The following is a 20,543-nucleotide window of genomic DNA, read 5'->3' on the forward strand; positions in this document are numbered from 1 at the left end:
CTGCCGTGATGGGCTCAGAACCCAGGGCAGATGATAATAAAAGGCATCCTCCTCAGAACACTAATGTACCAGGCACTGTACCAAGTTCTTTAATATATTATCCCATTAATTCCTTACGATGACCAACAGAAAAGTGTTATAATATCCTCATGTTGTAATTGGGGAAACTGAGGCTTGGGGAGGGTTGAATAACTTGCCCAAGTGCACATAGTAAAAACCTGAACCTAGACATATTACCCCAAAGCCATTTTCTTCAGTGCTGCGAACCTGTTTACATGACTTAGGCACTGTTCAGTCTAAATCCAGTTCTGTATTCACATCTCGGTTAAGAGGAGGGCAGAGCTTAAGACCAAGGTCACTTGCTCCCTAACAATTCATTAAAATAAAAAGCATTTCTGTGTAACCTTGGGAATATTCCAGGATAACCTTTTAGTATATCATATTATCAAATCTGTAAAAATAACATCCAAAAAAGACATTATCAATGAATTTCCTGGTGAAAACTGAAAATTCGTCAACCTGAGAGGTCTTTTTTCCTTCCTCTAATCATTGTAATGCAAGCCATGACAGTTGCAAACCATGATGACTTCATTTTTATACTTTCTTTTGCTGGTTCATCTATGGCTTCAATTAAAGGTCGATTAAATAGGCATAGATTCCATCAATCAAGTGTTCATTAGACACTAACAAAGTGCAAGGCACTGGGTCACGCCCACTTAACCGGAGACTGTTTGGTGTGGAATTGATGAGGTTGAGCCCTCCTTGCCTGCCTTTGGCCACACAGAGCTCACTTAGCACGTCCCTGGGTGAGACGTGGGCCTGAAGGCTGCCTCTGATTTCTGGCAGAGATCCCCAAAAGGCCTGTTTTCCGAGACCAGAAAGGCAAACAAGGGTCGCCCTTCAAGCTAACTCTGATGAACTGGGAATGGCTGCCTGGACCACAGGGTTGAGAAAGAACTCTGAATCCATGCTGTGGCTCAACAGGAAACAGATGCCAAATTGTTTGCAGATATCTTCCAAAGACAAGGGGGCTGCACGTGCCAAGAATTTTCTATTCTGGCAGCAGACCCTGAGGCTTGCTTGCCCTGTGATAATTTCACAAAGAAACAAAGAAAGGCAAAGAAACAAGGTAGATGCAGCGGGCGTAATGGCAACATTGGTGAAATTAACTGAGACTATTTAACAAATCGATCCAACCTGAGCGTGGTGAGATCCCCTTGTTTGCCTGATCGATCAGACCTAGTGGCTGATAATCTGATTCCAACGGTGGGGGAAGATAAACTGGCTCTGATGGTTTGAAAAGCGCCGTTATATATGGAAAATAAATACGGGGATGGTGGCTGAGCAAATGCATTCTGTTTCCTTTAAGCCTCAGTATTTTCTATATATGAATATTCCCACCGGGAATAGGTCTACTGCTTTCATCTCTTACCAGTTAGCTCACATTTTGTGGGTCCAGAAGGGTTGAGAATCAGACGCTGGGGCTCTATATTCATAGAAGAGCAAACTGCTATGAAAAATTATGGTTGGGCAGGTCACCCTGAGCCAAACACGATGGCTCACAATTGTCTAGACCAGCAGGCAGATGTGCCTGCTTCCGCTCTGACCACGCTTCTATCAGTACTTATAATTATGCTCTTTTTAGATTAAAGTTTAATTGCAAAAGCAATACATTCTCCTTGTAAAAACGATCCAAACATTACAGATTGGGCCAACATCTTCCCTCATCACCATCCCTAACCCCAGTCTCTCTCTCCTTTCCGAGATTTAACCACCATAACCAATGGAAGTTCACCTCTGCAGACCTTCTTCAGTGCATTTATGGACATAAGCTGCACCTGCAAAATAGATGTATAAAGTATTGTGGAATTTTCTATGTGCAAGCAGGTCCACAAAAATGCTATCATACTATGGGTAACATTCCTCAACCTGATGTTTCACTTAATACTCGATTTTGGAGGGTCTTCCATGTTACAACACATTAGATCAACACCGTGTTTTAAATTAGTGCAAAATATTTCATAGTGTGGGGAGACCATCAAGATATCAATTCCCTTGTTGTTGGACAGTTATGTTGTTTCCACATTTTTCACCATGGTGGATAATCCTGCTGTGAACATCCTTGCAAAAGCCCCTTGTTGACATGCATGTGTGTTTCTGAAGGGTAGACACCAAGAGAGTGAATGCATTTTTTTTGACTAGTTGCTGCTCAGTTATCCTCAAAAGTGTCTTTATCAATTCCCCTTCCTATCAGCTGTGTCTGTGCAAGACTTGTTATCTAACACCCTTATCAACCCTTGACATAATCAAATCATCCTCATGTCATCCTTGTCTCTATATCATCCTTATACCTCAAGTGCCTAAGACAGTGTGGTTGCCACACAGAAGGGCCTCAATTAACATCTGCTCATGCTCCCTTTAACTAGAATATCTTTTCCCATTGAGGTCTTCCTCCTTCACCTTGCTTACACCTCCTCACCCCTCAGGAGTCTGCACCAGGGACCTTTTCTGAACCCCAGGAGAGATGAGGTTGTTCTCCTGGGTGGTCATAATGCCGTCTCTCAGTGCACTGACATGCTTTGTTATTCTTACCTTTTTATATGCCCTCTCTCCTGCACGTCTCTGCTGAACACCAGCGAATGTGCCTTTTTTGTACCTCTATTTCCCCAACAGCCGGCCCAGGGCCCCACACGTAGTAGGCATTCACTGAGAGCTTTTAAAATGAAGGCCATTGTTATGGAGCCACATCCACAATGGAATGAAAGCCTGTGAAAATGAGCAGCATATCAGCAGAAGGAAAAATTAAGCTGTCAATCTGCTGGACAGCGAAGATTTCTTTATATCAGGACTTTTAACATAACAGAAGCGGGGGGAGAAAAGCTAAAATACAACAGAGCTAGGGAAATGCTTTGCGTTTTTAATTTGAAAAGTGATTGGCACCCCACTCTGTTGACGTTGCCCGGGTATGGGGGAGGGCTCTGCCTGTCACTGTCACCCGCGTGACCTTCTCCCACCCTCTGTCCTGCCCCCGCAGGGACCACGGTGATGCGGATGACAGCCTTTGACGCGGACGACCCCGCCACAGATAATGCCCTCCTGCGGTATAATATCCGTCAGCAGACGCCTGACAAGCCGTCTCCCAACATGTTCTACATCGATCCTGAGAAAGGAGACATCGTCACCGTGGTGTCACCCGCACTGCTGGACCGGGAGGTGAGCTGAAAGGCACACGTCTTCCTTTTCATGAGAATCGAAGGCAGCTCTCACAGGAGGGAAGATGCAGGGCTTATATAGTAGAGGCGGAAATGAGACGTTTACGCTCGGTTGGGTGGGGCATACCTATTAAGGGAAATGGGATATTATGTGACGATAGTATGTAAAACACACACTATCAAAAGCCATATCCTTTGGAATTATTTGTACTCATTCAACCTGATGCCTCTGTTTCTTCACTTACCACTGATTCTTGAGGCCCTCGTGATTCTGGACTCTACCTGTCCTTACCTTCCTGTCAGGAGGGAGGCGGAGGGACGAAGGAAGGAAGGACAGGGAGGGCGGTGAGGGAAGAGGATGGCTTTGTCCAAGATCATAAAGTCGGGGGGCATCCACCTCTTTCCTTTCTCAGTGCCCTGCTGTGCGCACCACTGCTTTCCCAGGAAACTCTCTCTTCCTCCCGTCTCTGCTCTTCTCCCAGTAGGCTGCTCTCTGAAACCTGATGCATCTTCTAGGTCAGACGTCACAAACGGGTGACCCCGGGACCTCAGTCAACACACTCTTGCTCTTTGGTTTTGCCCAGGGTGTTTTAAAGTTTTCACGTGAGTTGCCATGTCAAAACACTTAGATTTCATATTTCTTTTTAAAACATTCCAACTTCCAGAACTTCTGAAAATCAGAAATTCTGGAAATGTTGGGCCCAATTTCCACTTGTGGAGAGTCGGTCACAGTGGATGTGACAGTCTGATGGAGCTGGTGGCAGCTGTCCCATTTAAGTGGGGCCTGTGCTCCTGCCCCATCTAGGTCCCCCTCTATATGCGCCTCCTGGCCCTGGCCTTTCTCCTGAGTTCTGGGTCCGCTCTGTAGCTCACCCCAGCATACTAAACCAACTTGGGGATTCCCCTCTGTCCATCACCTCCCTGCCCACCGCATATCTGCTCCCCTCCTGGAATTGCTTGTTCTTGACATGACATCATCCCACAGGCACGACCCCTGCAGTCACCCTTGACCTTCTGCAAGTACCATCTGCCCTGGTACCTGCTGGGTTTCCCTGATGGGCTCTGTGAATTTTCGCCTCAGTGTTTTTGATTAAACAAATCCCTGGGTCAGAAATGCCTTCTCCTCCCCTTTCTGCTTCCTACACTGTAACATCTCACAAGATTCTGGGTTAGATCCACCCCCTCTAAGAAGCTGTCCCCCTCCGCCTGAGTCTTCCACAGTCTTGTTCTTCCTCCAAACTCTGACTGCACTTACCTGTAGCCATCACATGGCATCTGCCATTTTGCCCTTTAAGTTACCATTTGTCTCTTTAAGGAATATCCTGAGGGCAAAAGCAGTACAGGGACACGTGTCTGGTGAGAGATGGAAACAACTTTTGGTGGTGAACACGATTCAGTCTATACAGAAGCCAAAATATAATGATGTACACCTGAAATTTACACAATGTTATAAACCAGTGTGACCTCGAAAAAAGAGAGGACCCAGCCCTGATGGCCCAGTGGGTAAAGTTTGGCACTCTCACCACTTCAGCGGCCCGGGTTCGCTTCCCAGTCACGGAACCACACTACTCATCTGTCAGTTGCCATGCTGTGGCGGTGGCTCACACAGAAGAACTAGAAGGACTTGCAACTGGGGTATACAACCATGCACTGGAGCTATGGGAAGGAAAAAAAAAAAAGGGAGGAAGACTGGCAACAGATGTTTAGCTCAGGGTGAATCTTTCCCTGCAACAACAAAAAAAATGGTTCAAACTGACATGATCATAAAAAAAGAAAAAAAACAGTAGCCCCTTCCTCTAAATCTAGACCTATAGTGTCTAACACAGTAACCACCGGTCACATGTAGTTACTCAAATTTTAATTTACATTAATTGAAATTAAAATGTAAAACTCAGTTTCTCCGTCAGATTAGCCACATTTCAAGTGCTCAGTAGCCACATGTGGTTACTGGCTACTGTTTGGCCAGGATGGGTGTAGAATATTACCATCATTAATGAAAGTTCTGTTGGGCAGCACTGGCCTGCACTGCAGGTTTCTCAAGAACAGAGACTGTGGGGGCCAGCCCCGTGGCGTAGCAGTTAAATGCACGCACTCTGCTGCTGGCGGCCAGGGTTCGGATCCCGGGCGTGCACTGACGCACCGCTTGTCAAGCCATGTTGTGGTGGCGTCCCATATAAAGTGGAGGAAGATGGACACGGATGTTAGCCCAGGGCCAGTCTTCCTCAGCAAAAAGAGGAGGATTGGCATGGATGTTAGCTCAGGGCTGATTTTCCTCACAAAAAATAAAAAAAGAACAGAGACTGTGATTATATGCATGTGTGTATGTATCCCCACTGCCCAGCACAGTCTGAGCCCCCCTAAAAATCCTAACTGTGTGTTTTTTGGTGTATAAGCAAGAATGAGTTGGAAATGACACTAAGATTCTACACTCGAGAGGTAGGAAACAGGAGCTAGAAATGGGAAATTATTGGAAGGGAGTGAGAGAATGAAATTTGCGCTGAAACTGTGATTGTCACTTGGAAAATGTAATTGTTTCTGGTTAAAAATAGAAAAGCAGAAAAAAAAAACATATCTAGTCCATTTCCTTCATTTTGTCTCCTATTCTCGTTCCAATCCTCCCTTTTTGATGACTGCCTGACTGCCGTAATATCTTCTTTGGAAACAAGTAATGACTTTCCAACTCTCTTTTTATCCCCCACCATGTATGTGTGCATACACACACACACACACCAGCTTTCCTATAACCTCTAATTCTCCCAAAGGCCCTCGCAAAGTCTTCTTACAAGGGAAAGATGAAGTGCAGTGATTTCTCCATCTCAGCTTCTCTTTTTACTCATAAAAATGTTTTCTAAGTCTCTATTTATAAATCAAAGTGATAATATAGTGGATTATTCGATTCTTAAGGTTTATTTTGAGGACAAATGTGTTTCAAGCTCATGAGCTTTTCATTTGGATTTTTGTTAAGTTGCAGCAATAATGGGAGTTGAATTAAGCACTTCTAGCCACAAAACATAAACAGCTCCAGAAAAAGAAAAAGATATACACAATATACTGAAATTGGAAAATCAATGAAAATGAATGAAGAGTGTCACTCCCCTGTGAGGCTTTCCAGAGTTCAATGCTGACCCAGGCAACATGGGTGCGATCTGAAGGAAAGAAACGTCCCTGGGTTTAGGCAAGCCTTCCTCCGTTGGCTAGTGCTGCGTAAGCTTCTCTCCAGCGAGTTTGCTGAAAGGGTAAGACGTGACTCCACGTTACTCCTCTTTAAAGGGACAGAGCCTGCACCTCAGATTTCCAGTCTGTGTTTTCCCATTTGCAATGTTCTCCTCTCGCTGTGCCTTTCCTACGAGCCACGTGCATATGACGGGTGCCTGCAGCAGGATGTGGAATTCTTTGTCATTATTTCTGGACACCTTCTGAGGAGGCATCCTGTCTTAGGTGTGGTTTTAAAAGTCTACTTCTGGACCATCTGGGCAGAACACTTAAAACAGGTTTATGCACTGTTCATTTTTAGAAAATATTCCATTGGGACCCCTACAAACTTTGATTTGATTCAAATCAATATCAAGTTGAGTTACGCTGCCTTCACTCACAGTATCTCAAATAGCGTGTCTGAGCACTGAATATTGTGAGTGTAAATAGATAGGTCAGGGACCCCTTCTAGGGCAGGGGCCACTGAGACTGTACAAACGGTTTGCCCCCCTCCAGCCCCCACTTTGTCAGGAGTGGAGGCTCCAGAAACCCACTGGTTGACATGAGCTCAGTTGATAAGGTGTAAATTTTGTGTGTGTGTGAGGAAGATCAGCCCTGTGCTAACATCTGATGCCAATCCTCCTCTTTTATTTTTGCTGAGGAAGATTGGCCCTGAGCTAACATCCGTGCCCATCTTCCTCCACTTTATATGGGACGCCGCCACAGCATGGCTTACCAAGCTGTGTGTCGGTGCACACCGGGGATCTGAACTCGCAAACCCCGGGCCGCCGCAGCGTAGCGCACGCACTTAACAGCTAGCGCCACCGGGCCGGCCCCAGGATGTAAATTTTTCACTTTGCTTTTCCATTTAGTACCTTTCCTTTCATGAATATTTCTCAAAGAGGACCCTGGCAGGGGTATTTACCCAAGAGAGAGATGACAGAGGGCTTCAGGGGAGGCGGCAGGCGCTGTTTCCTCTGAATCTGCCTTTCACATACTTACTTTGCAATGCAGCTTGTCAATGAGAACAGTCAAGGACGCCAGTAAACCATCTTTCATATGTTACCATTTTGTTGTTGCCCTTTCTTCTTCCCACACTCGCTCCCCTGGATGTCTCAAGTGGGGCCCACGGGGGCAGGTGTCCCCATCTGATCTGCTCTTCTCCACTCTCCAAGGAGGAAAGGGATTGGGTCCAGGTTGATCTCTGACATATTCCCAGTCCTTAGCACATGAGAGATGCTCAAAAAATATTTGTTGAGAGATGAAAGGAAGGATGTGAGGAAGAGAGAGAGGCAGGCAGCATGAAATGTCTTACATCTCTGTGTGCACAGGCCACTGTTTTGCAGGGTAATCTCCTTTCATTTCCTGGTGTCTTTGGGGTGGTGCAGTCTCTGGACCCAGAGTGCATTCACAGAGCCAAGAGCAAGACCACCCATGTCTCATCCACTCTGGGCAATGTGAAAATGCTAGAAGGCAGCTCACCCACATTCTCTATCTTCTGAGAACCTATAACTGACCTCTTCTTCTCCCTCCTAACCACGATCAGTAGCTGACTTGGCTGCCCATTCAATGGGCCAACATGGCCCAGCAGATGCCATCCAATGGGTGGGTTAATGAGAGAGTTCTCCCTAAGATGTTCCTCCTCCACTGAGACCTTGGGGAGAACACCAGGACTATGTGGAAAATGATACAGACAGTGGAAGTGACAGTGGGTCAGTTCCTGCTCCCCACTATGTCCAAGGCTAACCTATACTGTGGCTTCCCCCAGAACTGGTGCATTTGTAGTCACCGTGATTCAGGAGTCCTTGGGGACAGTGCGGTTGACTGAGCTCCTGCTTTGGACAGTGGACCCCCGAGGGTGTGTAGCCTGGAAAAGAGGGGCTCAGAGGCCACACGAAGGCTGTCTTCATGTTTAAGGAGGGCTGGCTATGAGTTTAAGGAGGGCTGGCTTTTGGAAAGAGGGAGTGGATTTGTTTTGCTTGGTCCCCAAGTGGTAAGAAGTGGAATCAACTAGGACCTTGTTCTCAAACTTTGCTAAGGGGCTTTAGAAATTCCAGTGCTCCAGCCAAAGCCTAAATCCATAAAATCAGAGTCTCAGGTGGTAGGATACAGGCATCAGTAGTTTAAAATAAAACAAAACTCAGGTGATTCAAACGTGCAGCAAGTCGGAGAAGCGCCGCCTTTGGAGACCATGTTTCAGTGTACTTAGGAGGTGGGATCCAGGCTCAGAATGCCGGCCCCATCATTTATTGGGTTTTTGACCTAAGTGAGTGTATTAGTTTCCTAGGCTGCTGTAACAAAGTACCACAAACCGGGTGGCTGAAAACAACAGAAATTTATTCTCTCACAGCTCTGGAAGTCAGGAGTCTGAAATCCAGGTGTCGGCAGGGCCAGGCTCCCTCTAAAGGCTCTAGGGGAGTATCCTTCCCCGCCTCTTCCAGCTTCTGGTAGTTGCCAGCAATCCTTGGCATTCCTTGGCTTATAGACACTTCACCCCCACCTCTACCTCCATGTTCACACGTCTGTCTTCCAACTGTGGGTCTTCACATTGTCTTCCTTCTGTGAGTGTCTGTGTCTTCTTATAAGACACCAGTCATATTGATTTGGACCCACCCTAATGACTTCATGTAATCTTTACTTGATTACATCTGCAAAGATCCTATTTCCAAATAAGGTCACATTCACAGGTACTAGTGGTTAGGAATTTACATGTCTTTTGAGGGGACACAGTTCAACCCATAACAGTGAGTTATTTGACCTCTCCATGCCTTAGTTATTCATTTGTAAAAATGGGAATAACAGCACCTACCTCAAATGCGTTGTTGGTGAGGATAAGCTATGTCAAAATCTGTAAAGCACATTGTCTATTCTGAATAAACACTAGCTATCATAATATCATTGTCAGTTGCAGTAGTAAATTATAAGAGTGGGTAGTGAGTTCCCTGTTGTGGAATGTATTCAAACATAAATTGCCCTGGGTAGGACATCGCAGAAGGGATTCAGTTAACCCGTAAAGGTGATATCCTTAATGTCTTTTCCCACCTCGACACTATAGTTATTAAAAACATTTATTGAATACCTTCAATGTGCAATTTTCTCTGCAGGATGCTGCCTGGGAGTGTCAATTCCCCACCTGGCCAGCTGTGTGACCTTGGGCAAATCATTTAACCTCTCTGAGCCCATTTCGTCATCAGTAATGACTACGATTATGACATCTGCGCTACCAACTACATCACCTTTTTGAGATATACACAACCTCCTCTCCTTTTGCAAATAACAAAGCATTGTACAAACAGTGTTACCATTTGTCACACTTCCTACAGCTGTGATAACCGAGGCTCCAGTTCCCATCAGCTCCTGCTAAGAGCTTTATATATTGTTTCTACCCCCATGTTACAGATATAAGAAGAGTCTCCCTAAATTGCACAGACCACGTTCCCTTTGTTCTGTGAGTCATACCATGTCACTTTGGCTAATGCTGGGCTGGGTTTTACTGCAATTCCTCTGATTCACAGCTGAGTCATAAGAGCAGCTGCAGGGACCATTTATGGTTTTTCCCTTGTCATAGGCTTTGTGTTAATAGACATCAAGTTTCACTGGAAACATGGTGCACTCTCCATTACAAGCTTGTCTGTTTACTTTTCTGAAATCATACCAGAACATACACTTCCTGAAGAAAGAGACCTTGGATCCCTGTCCCATCTCTGTATTCCCATTGCCAAACATAGTGCCAGGTAAATAATAGGCACTCAGTAAAGATTTGTTGAATGGATAGATGGATGCATGGATGGCTGAATGAATGAATGAATGCATGGAGGATCTATGTTCCTTCCGTTTGTATTTATGACTAAATAGCTCACAGACTATCTCAAAAACTACTGCAAGGTCCACATCCCAGCATGGGTATGTAAACAGAGGAAATGATTTTATTTTAGTTGAGAGCTCAGTCTTGCCTTGTGTAATCATCCAGTGATCTAATGTATTCACCTTCTACCTACCTCGTGACAGGAACTGCCCTAGGCTCTAAGAAATTCGTTGGTGGGTAGGATGCGCATGAGGATCTGTGTCTTTCATCCTCATGTCTCTGAGAGACATGAGGATCATGTCTCTAAATGTTTAGAGAAGCGTTTGGAGAAAATAAGAGCCATATATCCCACTAAACAAAATGGGTCCATTTGGGCACTGTTTTATTCTTTTCCATGACCATACTCAGCCCCTCATTCTGACAGCTCTGTCTATGTTTTTAAACAATATCTGGCTGCACTACAAAATAAAATCAGATAAAGGTCCCTAATGTTTGATCAATGGTTTATTTAGTTGATCATTTGGCCGCTAGACTGCCATTCATCAGCTGAAATCTGCCAACTTTTCTGAATATAGCCACAATTTGCAACTACTCGCAGTAGCTAATGGTCAGTTTTGGGGGTTCGTTTTTCTTTTTCTTCTTTTTTTGCAAATGGAAACAGTTTCCAAAAGAGGCGCTTAAAATGTGATCTTAATACTTGCACTGAGAGAATATCATCACTCTTTTTAAGGAGTCTGAGCTGACTTTTGAGCTGAAGTTTGAGCTTATTGTGTATTATCTAAGGAAAGTGATGGCCTGCCCATAAAAATGTACATACAATAAAATATATTAGGACTGTGAAGGTAATTTATTTTCTATTTTCAGCTGGTAAAAGATTTTCTGAAACTTCATAATGCCCCCAATTTTTAGGCCAAATGTGACAACTGAGGGCATTTCCTTCCTTTTCTCCAAGGTAAGTGTCACATAAGGACTTATTGTTAGATTTATGTGCATTTATTTTCTATGAGAGATTCAGGAGTCCTTGAATATGTCAGAGAAGAAAACTGAAGAATGTTAGGGGGAACATCCTATGCAAAATTGTCAATGAACTTGGATGTGTACCTGCGAGTCGAAAGAGAAATGTGTTTTTAGTCAAGAGGATCCAAGTCAAGATATTGTCGCATAGGCTGCATCTCCAGAAACATACTAAAGAAATGTGTGAAAATGATGATATCAAGTCAAACTGCCTGAAAAAATCATCATAGTAATAAGGGATAGAATTTCCGCCATGCCTTGAATGAAAGCAAGAAATAATCATCATACTCTCAGCAAAATAAATGTTTTGAGGCTGCTCTGATCTAATGCTAATACTTTTCTCATTATCATCATGTTTAAAACATTGGCAGTAATTACACACTATTCAATCATGCTGTCAGGAATATTCTCTTTCTTTGTTTTGGTAGGTGGGACCAGAATTATTTAGTGAGTAGCATCCTCAACATTTCTGCGAGTTATTTACTCATAAATATTTTTGTTGGGATAATTTCCTCCATTTTTTTGTATCACTTGCTGCTGAGAAAACAGGGGGGAAAATATAGATGTAAATAAATTGTCATATTTTTAAAATAATGCATCATCCTTGCAAATGAAACACAGATGGTGAACCACCCTATGCGAATTGCACTTGCTCTGTTGTGTCAGCAAATAAAATAGAATGGGACATTCGTAAGTGATACTAAGCCCTGGGGTCTGAAATTCGGTTGCAATCAGGTGGGCCTTCTGCTGATAGCAACGGGGTTAGAGACAGAGAGGGCAGGGCCTTACCTTGTGGCCTCTTTCACTTCTCCACTCAGGATAAATTCTAGCAGGAGAACTTGAGGAGTCTCAGAACTCTGTTGGTGACCCCAACCATTTCCCTCATACCTCCAAGGTTGGCCTATTAACCCATGACAGCTAGCGCTGTGTCTAGTTGCCTACTATGACCTCAGCTTACCTGAAACCTGGTCTGAGAGGCATGGGCCAAGGGCATGGGTGCTGACTTTGACTCGGTGGATTAATAGCCTACCTCCACCTTTTATCAGCCATGAGAACTCGGGCAGGTCACTTTACCTCTCTAAGCCTCAGTTTCTTCATCTGCCACAGTGAGGATCATCATAGTCCCTCGCTCATAGGCTTATCAGATAGGTGAAATAAGATGTGCCCAGCACTCAGCATGGTGCTAACTTATCCATAGGCACCCTGTAAGTATTACTTATTAGTTATTCTCATGATGGACAATGAGATTTAAGAAGCAGCACGAAGGTGAGATTTCTTTCTCCTGCAGGAAGTACATTTTTGTTCTGCCCACACAGCAGAGAACCTGGCAGGCTTTTAAAGTTCAGTGAAACACCAAGGTAATCTAGCTGCTAAAACCGAGGGACAAACGTTGACACTTATGTATTGAGCACCTACCAGTGTCTGCTGAATCCATGACACAGTGCCGGACATCAGGGATGCAAGATAGAGCTGCCTGGTAAGGGAGGAAAGCAGACATTTCAACAGCAAACACACACAAGATGTGCTGTTTGAACTAAGCCTTGATGGGTGAATGGAAACCTGCAAGAAAGAAATTGAGAGAAGGGCATCATGGGGAGAGGGACAGCATGGACGAAGTCATGGCACATTCATATGTTACTTGAAGAGAGACCTGGGAGTTGAGGGTGTCATATAGAGAGATACCAGAAAAGAGCAGAGTTGGCAGAAGATGCAAAGAGTTTGGAATGTCATCCTAAGGACTGTGGATCTATCCTATCGTAAACATAATACCACCAGCCATATCTAAACATTAAACACTGCTCTGATAAGCACAGTGTTCCCAGAGCCGTGACTTGGAGAGAAGGCGGGGTAAGCTAAAGGGGAGGTATCTGGGAAGCAGACTTGAGAATGTGTGGTGAGTGGAGTGGATTCACAGAGATTTCTAGCCTGATCCAGCGGAGAGACGGGGAGCTACGGCTGGAATCTAAATTCCTCAGGTTGTTAAATAGATTGTTAAAAACAACAGCCTATTTTGTATCTTCTGTTCTTATGCTTCTTAAAGTATTAGACAATCAGTGGTTACTTAGCACATGTTGAATCAAGAGCACTTAACTTTGTCATTAAGAGAGATTCATCATTTTGGATTTGACAAATGTCTAATTCTCTAAGCTTTTTCTTTTTTTCTCTCTCTTTGTGTTTTCATATGGTAAAAATGACTTAAAATGCAGGGAGATGATGAATTTAGAGCACTTCTGTTTTTCTGTCATTTCAAATCTCTCCATCTTATGTTATGTGAAGTAACCCAAGAAGCTGAAGAACTTTTTCTTTTTTGGAGAAAGTTCCTTTAGAGAGTAGTTTATTTCCCTTTATCAGCCAAGAACTATCAGTAGCATGCTAAGGCAAGTTTTACTTCATCGACAGATTTTCCAGTTACTGAACTTAAATAACATCGTTCTCAATCCCATCCTTGTGAATAGTCCCGATCAGAGAGATACCCTCCAATTTAGAAAGAAGTTCTAGTTCAGTTCTGGCTTCAAACTGATGGAGAAAATGGGGAAAAGCTTTGCTCGTACCATATTGAGAACAACCATCATTTAAGGAAGAAAAAGCTAGCTGAGCGTCTTTGGAAAGTTGCTGTTTTTCGTACTTACCTTTAATATGCTCAGCCTCCAGCCAGGACCTGGGTTGTTACAACAGCTGGAGGATGCTTCCTCTGCAAAGCGTTTTAAGGGGAGGCGACCAGAAGCTAGAACAGTTAGATTAGGGCAAGCTAGCAGTAGACCATTTTAAGACATGATAACATCTCAAAATGCCTGGGATCCACATTCTTGCAGTTTTGTTTTCAAGAGATATCTCATTTGCTGTACTTTTCCATAAAATAAATGTTCATTGATAATATTTGTCGGTGTTCTAAAGGCACAATCAACTTTATTGGATATATGGCACTCTGCTGTCACATTCAACAATGAAAGGACTTTATGTTATAGGATCATCTATTAGATTAGAGGTCGACAAACTTTTTCTTTAAGAGTCGGATAGTAAATGTTTTAGGTTTTGGGGACCAAGAGGCAAAATTGAGAATATTATGTAGGTACTTATATAACCATTTAAAATATAACCATTAAAAAACGTATAAAATATAACTGCTTTCAGCTCATGAGCCATAAAAAAACAGACAACGTCTGGATTTGGCCCACAGGCCATCATTGGCCAACACTGATCGATTAAATCTTTGGTCAAAATGATCAAATAGTAGCAGTTTCATCTGTTTATTGTTGCATATATTCACGTGTCTATATCTGAGGCCCACTGTCAAGATATTGAATCACCTTTAGTAATCATCACCTTGAAGTTGGTTTATAGAGACAGGATCTAGGTCGTGAATAATGCGCTTGGTTTCATTTTTTTGGCAGAACAATGCATTTCCCCTGTGATTAAAAAACAGATAACCTTAGATGCTTGGTTATTAATTCTAAACCCTAAATTTGGTTACAATAATTAAAACAACTAGTTCAATCTAGAAATAGCAAAACAGAAAGTGCTGTCTAGGCATAGACTAAATACTGGATGAAACCACTTTGGAATAAATAATTTTTGTCATGTCAGAGTCCTAAAAGCAGGAAGAATAGGGTGCAAGAGGACCCAGAGGAGGGGAGGGAAGACTTCCCAGTTGAGGGAGCTCTTCCTTGAGCTGAGTGTGGAACCCAGATGGAATCATTCACACCAGCATGGCTAGCAGAGGGAGAATCAGAGGACAGGGGCTCTCATCCTGCCTCTCCAGGCTCTGAGGGAATGTCTGAGGGAAAATAGACTTTTCTAGAACCACCAGAAGACAAAAAGAGACATCCTGGACCAAGCTTGAGACACTTCCAGAAAGTTTCTCGACCTCTCAATGCCCTTTTCTGTCATGCTGAACTTGAGAGTAGGGCCATGATACTAAAGAAACTGAAATGACATTTTTGAGCACCTGCTCTGTGTCACCATGTGTCAATCACTATCCTAAATACTTTATGGTTAATTTCATCTTGATAACAACTAATGAGGTGGGGAAAGGATTCCGAGTTACAGATGGAGACTCCCAAGGTCCTGAGATGTGAGCCTTTATTGGCCCATCTCCAAAGACCATGCATTTTTTTCCTCCCACTGTATGAATCAATGTTATTGATATTTATTTGGATGGTAACTTCACAGAGGAAATAGATTTTGAACCTTCTTTTCAACACAGGAAAGCAATACACAGTCAAGTTTTGAAGCAATTTTTGTCTAACTAGGCTGTGGGCCTCTATGCCCGCCATGATTCAGGCCAAGTGGCCTTCTTCCAGATTACTGAGGGTAGGTGGCTCCTATAGCTTGGGGTGAAAAGGCTATGCAGAAAAGACTCCCCTGCCCTAGAGTGGAAATACAAATCAATCCAATTTGTTTGTTGGATATTTTGGCAAGAAGAATCAAATGGTTTTTTAAAATTCTCCTAATACTCTCTGACCCAGCAATTCCACATAATCACATATGTGTGTAAGCCTCCAGCAATGGGGGTTTTTGTTGAATCTTTATTTAAAGAACCAAACTATGTGTCCAATCATCAGGGATTTGTTTGATAAATTATGCTATATTCCTACATTGAGATTCCATTAAATCATGTAAAATGGTGTGGTAAAAGAATATTTAATGATATGGAAAGTTGTTCACAGTATGTTAATAAGCAGTTTGCAAAACACCTCACAAGCTCTGATTCTTCTTGTTTGTATATGTACATAGTCTTATTCTGTTTGGGCTACTATAACAAAATACCATAGATTAGGTGTCTTAAACAACAGAAATTTATTTCTCGTAGTTTTGGAGGCTGGAAGTCCAATATCAAGGTACTGGCCAACTCGGTTCCTGGTGAAGGCCCCAGATGGCTGCCATCTTGCTTTGTCTTCCTATGGCAGAGAGAGGAAGCTCTGATCTCTTCCTCTTTTTATAAGGACACTAATCCTGTCATGAGGTCCTACCCTCATGTCCTCATCTAAACCAAATTACCTCCCAAATGCCCCACCTCCTAATACCATCCTACTTGGAGGTAGGTCTTCAACATATGCATTTTAAGGGGACACAAACATTCAGTCCGTAACATATATCATCACGGTCCACGATGTGAAAGGATTTGTGTAAATGTGTTAGGAGGGTCATTCTAGGACTACAAGTGATCTTAATTTTCTTACAGTGTTGTGTCTAAGACAACAGTCTTCCTATCCAGGTGCTTGAGTTCGAATTTCAGCTCCACCTCTTACCAGCTCTGTGATACTGGGCACCATAGTAGTTTGAACCACTGGTAGCCATAATTATTATTTCCATGTCATTAGATATTCTTCTCCCACATCATTGTTAATGCTCCCAGAGGGCTCCATTGTATGGAAGTAGCATAACATAGAGAACAAACACTTTATGGTTGGAACTGTGCCTCAGTTTCTTCATCTGTAAAAGGGATCATAATGGTGCCTCCCTCAAAGGGTTGTTGTGAAGATTAAATGGATTAATACAAGCATATGCTTAGAAGAGTAACAGGTGTGGGTTAGCTCTTTCTGTTACCAGTATTTGCTAGTTTGGGTGCAGTGACCATGTGTTGTTTTTGTAATAAAAATACAATTCTGTTCAACATTTTAAAAAGCAGTTGTATCGTGGTCCTGATTCAAGATTAGGAGATCACACCATGACGGATGGAGGACAACAGGACTGTCCTCTTGGAGTACAGAGACTGGTTTCTACATGAGCCAGTTTGCTCATTGACAAAACAGTGGGAGTCTCACCAGGCAACATGGCCTCCACCAATATTGCTAAGATCACAGGCAACGCATTTCAAATGTCAGAAAAGAACGTTTTTAGGGGTGAATGGTGGTAAATGTTGTCAAAACCTCCCCACTTGAAACGATAAGCACTCTCATTTCTTGAAGCGACACGGCCAGGGCAGTGGCTCTCGCCGTCTGAATGCACGCGGACCAGCTACTTGCCTTTCCTTTCGCCAATTCCAGCAGGCAGCTTAATAGACATATTGTGGTGTGCGTTTCTGTGTTTTTAAGACAGCTTTGGGAAATGAATTTTATTTTGACCTTTGCAAAGAACAGCTGTAGAAATGACTGTTGAAATTCAATGAACAGCATCTCTATTTATGGACCTCAAAAGTAGGAACCAAAATTAAATTCCTTTAGATAGTCTCTCCTGTGTCTTCTGAATTGTATTGCAGATTTACTTTTCTCTGTGGAAGAGTCCCCGGGTCCTAATTCTAGTTTCCTGTCTCCCTGGGCTCTGGATTTCTGGATTAGGGAAGAATTGAGAGACTTCTCCGTTCTTACCTCTTCTTGGTGTTAGATTATCTAATATATGTGAGGGAGGGAGTGTGTGTCGTACCCGCATGGGACAGCCACAGTGCAAAGGCAATGCCAGTGCTGCCTTCAGGAGGTGGCTTCCATTAGCTCTCAGCAAGGGCCCAGTGGCGCCTCTTGGCTCTGCTTTAGTTCCATAGACCAAGCCTTGCAGAGGCTACACGGGGAGGGTGGTTCTTGGCATCCTATGGAGCTCTGTACGCTGTAGCTGCTCGATACGTGTTGATGAGAGTGGTCACATCCTCATCAGTTAAGCAAAGGGTATAAGGTGAGGCTTTGATTCATTCAGGTAGATGCTGTAGTGTGGGGGTGCTAGGAGTTCATGAATAGCGCTCTTTCTTCCCCTCCCAAGTTAGAACCCCCTAAGGAATAAGACACAGGACAACTGGAGACCAAACCATAGGCTTGGTTACCAATGAAGCTGATTAACGAGGACAGCCAAGAGTCTGTGGCCAAATAAACTTGCTAATACTTTACGCTTTAATTGGAGACTTGGCCCCACCCAGTCCCTGGGCAGAGTGGCACAACCACAGGCCACACCCACCCGGGTGGAGCCTGCCCTAGGGATCCTCTGCTAGGCAGGAGGGGAGATCCTAGGGCAAAAAGAGAGACAAGAGATAGGGAGGGGGAGAAAGAGAGAGAAAGAGACAGGGAGATGGGGAAAGAGTGAGCTGAGGACATGCAAACTCACAATCCAGTGTGTCCATCCCTTCCCCGGGGTGGAGTAGGGTCAGGGAGAAGAGGCAGGATGGCCCCTAGCCCATAAGCCACCTTTGTACAAGACAGAAAAAGGCGCCCATTCCTCTGAACGGACGCAGGACGCTGGGGAACAGCCCAGAGTGTACACCAGCTCAAGTCCCTCCCCAAAGAAACTTGAGGCTGGAAAATAGAGCTTCCAACCTCACGCTTAGCTCTTCTCTTCTGAGGGCTCGCTGTGCATGAAGAATTTTGGAGAGGTTTCTGGAGTTCAGCACGCAACAAATTTCCTGTTAAAGAGAGAGAAAAGGGTTAACACCATCAGAACGCACTCAACTTGCCAAATGTCTCTACTGTTGGACTGGCAGAGACGGACAGTCAAGGCTTTGCTGACAACTTCTGTTGTTGTGGGGGGTGGAAAACGAGCCAGATGTTTATGGCTTGGACTTGGAGTTCTCCACTCTGGCAGGGTGGGACCCCACCCCCGGAGCTCTGTCCATTCTGTGTAACGCACGTTCCATCAGCTGCGGCTGCCTGGCAGGAGATAACAGCTTCATCCTCCACTGGACACCCAGACGGAGCTCCGGCCCTGACGGCAGCTGGCGTTAGAGCAGATAACGAGATCAGCCAGTCTCCCCAGGTGACAAGAGTAGTGGCTTCAAAGAATGTGTTTCTTAAATAACATTTGTTTATAGTGGTGTTTTTAAAAATAGGAAATATATTCATACAAGTACGCAATTAGTGTCCAGCCGAATAAGTCCCATGGTGACATGTGAGTGTAATTTTTCAAAAGAAAAATCAGCCTCAAGTACAGCTCAAGATTTCCTGCTTTAAAATCTCTCTTCTCTGTGAAAAATTCCTGTAACTTTCCCTAGAGCCAGGGTCCTTATCAGAGGTCTATGGACAAAATCTGGAGGCAAGGACGTGAACCTGCGTAAGAAAAACACTTCTTGTTTTTTTTGCTTTCTTCCTTTGGGAATGTAGGCAAACCAGGACAGTGTTAGCTGTTCCCGTGACTGTTAACAGTCAAAGTCACAGATATTTTCATATCACGTCAGAGTGGGTGCGGATATATCAACAAATTGCCCCGCTCTCTACTACCTTGAAATTAATGTAGTTCCTAGATTTAACACAAGATCTTGTTATGGATGAGTTAATAAAGAAGCACGTATACTACCACATCAGTTTTTCTACTATTTTGATAACTGTGCTTCAATGTAATTGCCTTCCTTTGTCATCCTATGTATTTATTTTACGTGTTTAGAAACATGTTCTGAGAAGGGGTCCACAAGCTTCCTCAGACTGCTAAAGGTGTCCATGGCACAAAAACGTTTAAGACCCTGGCTTAGAGGAACCGAGTGAAGCTTCATCTCCCTTGGTTAATGCCCCTTCTTCCCTCTGGGGGAGCCCATGTATGTTGGGCACATTCTCCTACCCTCCCTCTCACTAGACACAGACGTTCTTGATGGCCACTCTATGCCTCTGCCTTCCCTGTGTCTACCTATCAGAAAGCCCGCACATAATGGGTCCCCAGGGACCCTTCAGTACATGACCTTTTATTGATTCTCTGAATTGATAGAAAAGGAAATGAGAAAACTCATCATCAGATTGTGAATTTTAAACTTTGGGTTTGTGTCGCCTCCAAATGAATCCATTGATTTAGTCCAACAGTTAGTTCTCGGGAAGGAATAGCAACCTGTGTGTTAGATCAGAGTGGTTCATAGTTTGGTAGGCAAATCTCCTGGTCAAGGGCAGAGGCAGCCATGGTCTACACACTCAAAAATCAAAGATAAGCTTTAAGTTCATACATCCACTCTGAAGGCTGTCAGCGGCTCCTTGGCTCCCTGTGTTGGGAAGGATTCTGAGTCACATTTGGGTTCTTCAATAGTTGATTGGTGGTGTCTTCCCTGAGAGTGGAAGGTAGGAGTGGGGACACTCTTGCCATGTTATTTGTCATCCATGATCTGGACGGACAGATCAGGAAAACATGGGATTATTGAATCTTTGGTGGAGTTTTCAGTGTTTAATGAGCTCATCTCCTCTCTGTGGCATACTCTGCACCAGGTGCTGGGACAGCAGAAATAAGTAAGTCATGGATCCAGCCTTTGAGACATTCAGCCAAACTAGTGAATCTCAAATACAAAAAAAGTTACAATATACTACCTACATGCTTGCCACTGCAATCCAGGACCATGCCAGAAGCAAGAAATAAGGAATTCTGTGTTCACTGGAAAAAGATGAGAGATATCCTGTTGGCACATTAGCCACTGAAATCTCCCCACCCCC

General features: G+C 43.8%; 1 protein-coding gene across 1 annotated transcript in view; it reads left to right on the plus strand.

Moving 5' to 3' along the window:
* CDH13 (cadherin 13) overlaps window positions 1-20,543 on the plus strand; it is a 1,007,607-nt gene that overhangs the window by 753,066 nt on the left and 233,998 nt on the right. Inside the window, exon 7 of the mRNA XM_058528362.1 lies at window positions 3,035-3,213. Coding sequence (XP_058384345.1) covers window positions 3,035-3,213 — 179 coding nt within the window. The remainder of the gene's footprint in view (window positions 1-3,034; window positions 3,214-20,543) is intronic.

This window comes from Diceros bicornis, chromosome 32 (assembly GCF_020826845.1).
Source record: "Diceros bicornis minor isolate mBicDic1 chromosome 32, mDicBic1.mat.cur, whole genome shotgun sequence".
NCBI lineage: Eukaryota > Metazoa > Chordata > Mammalia > Perissodactyla > Rhinocerotidae > Diceros > Diceros bicornis.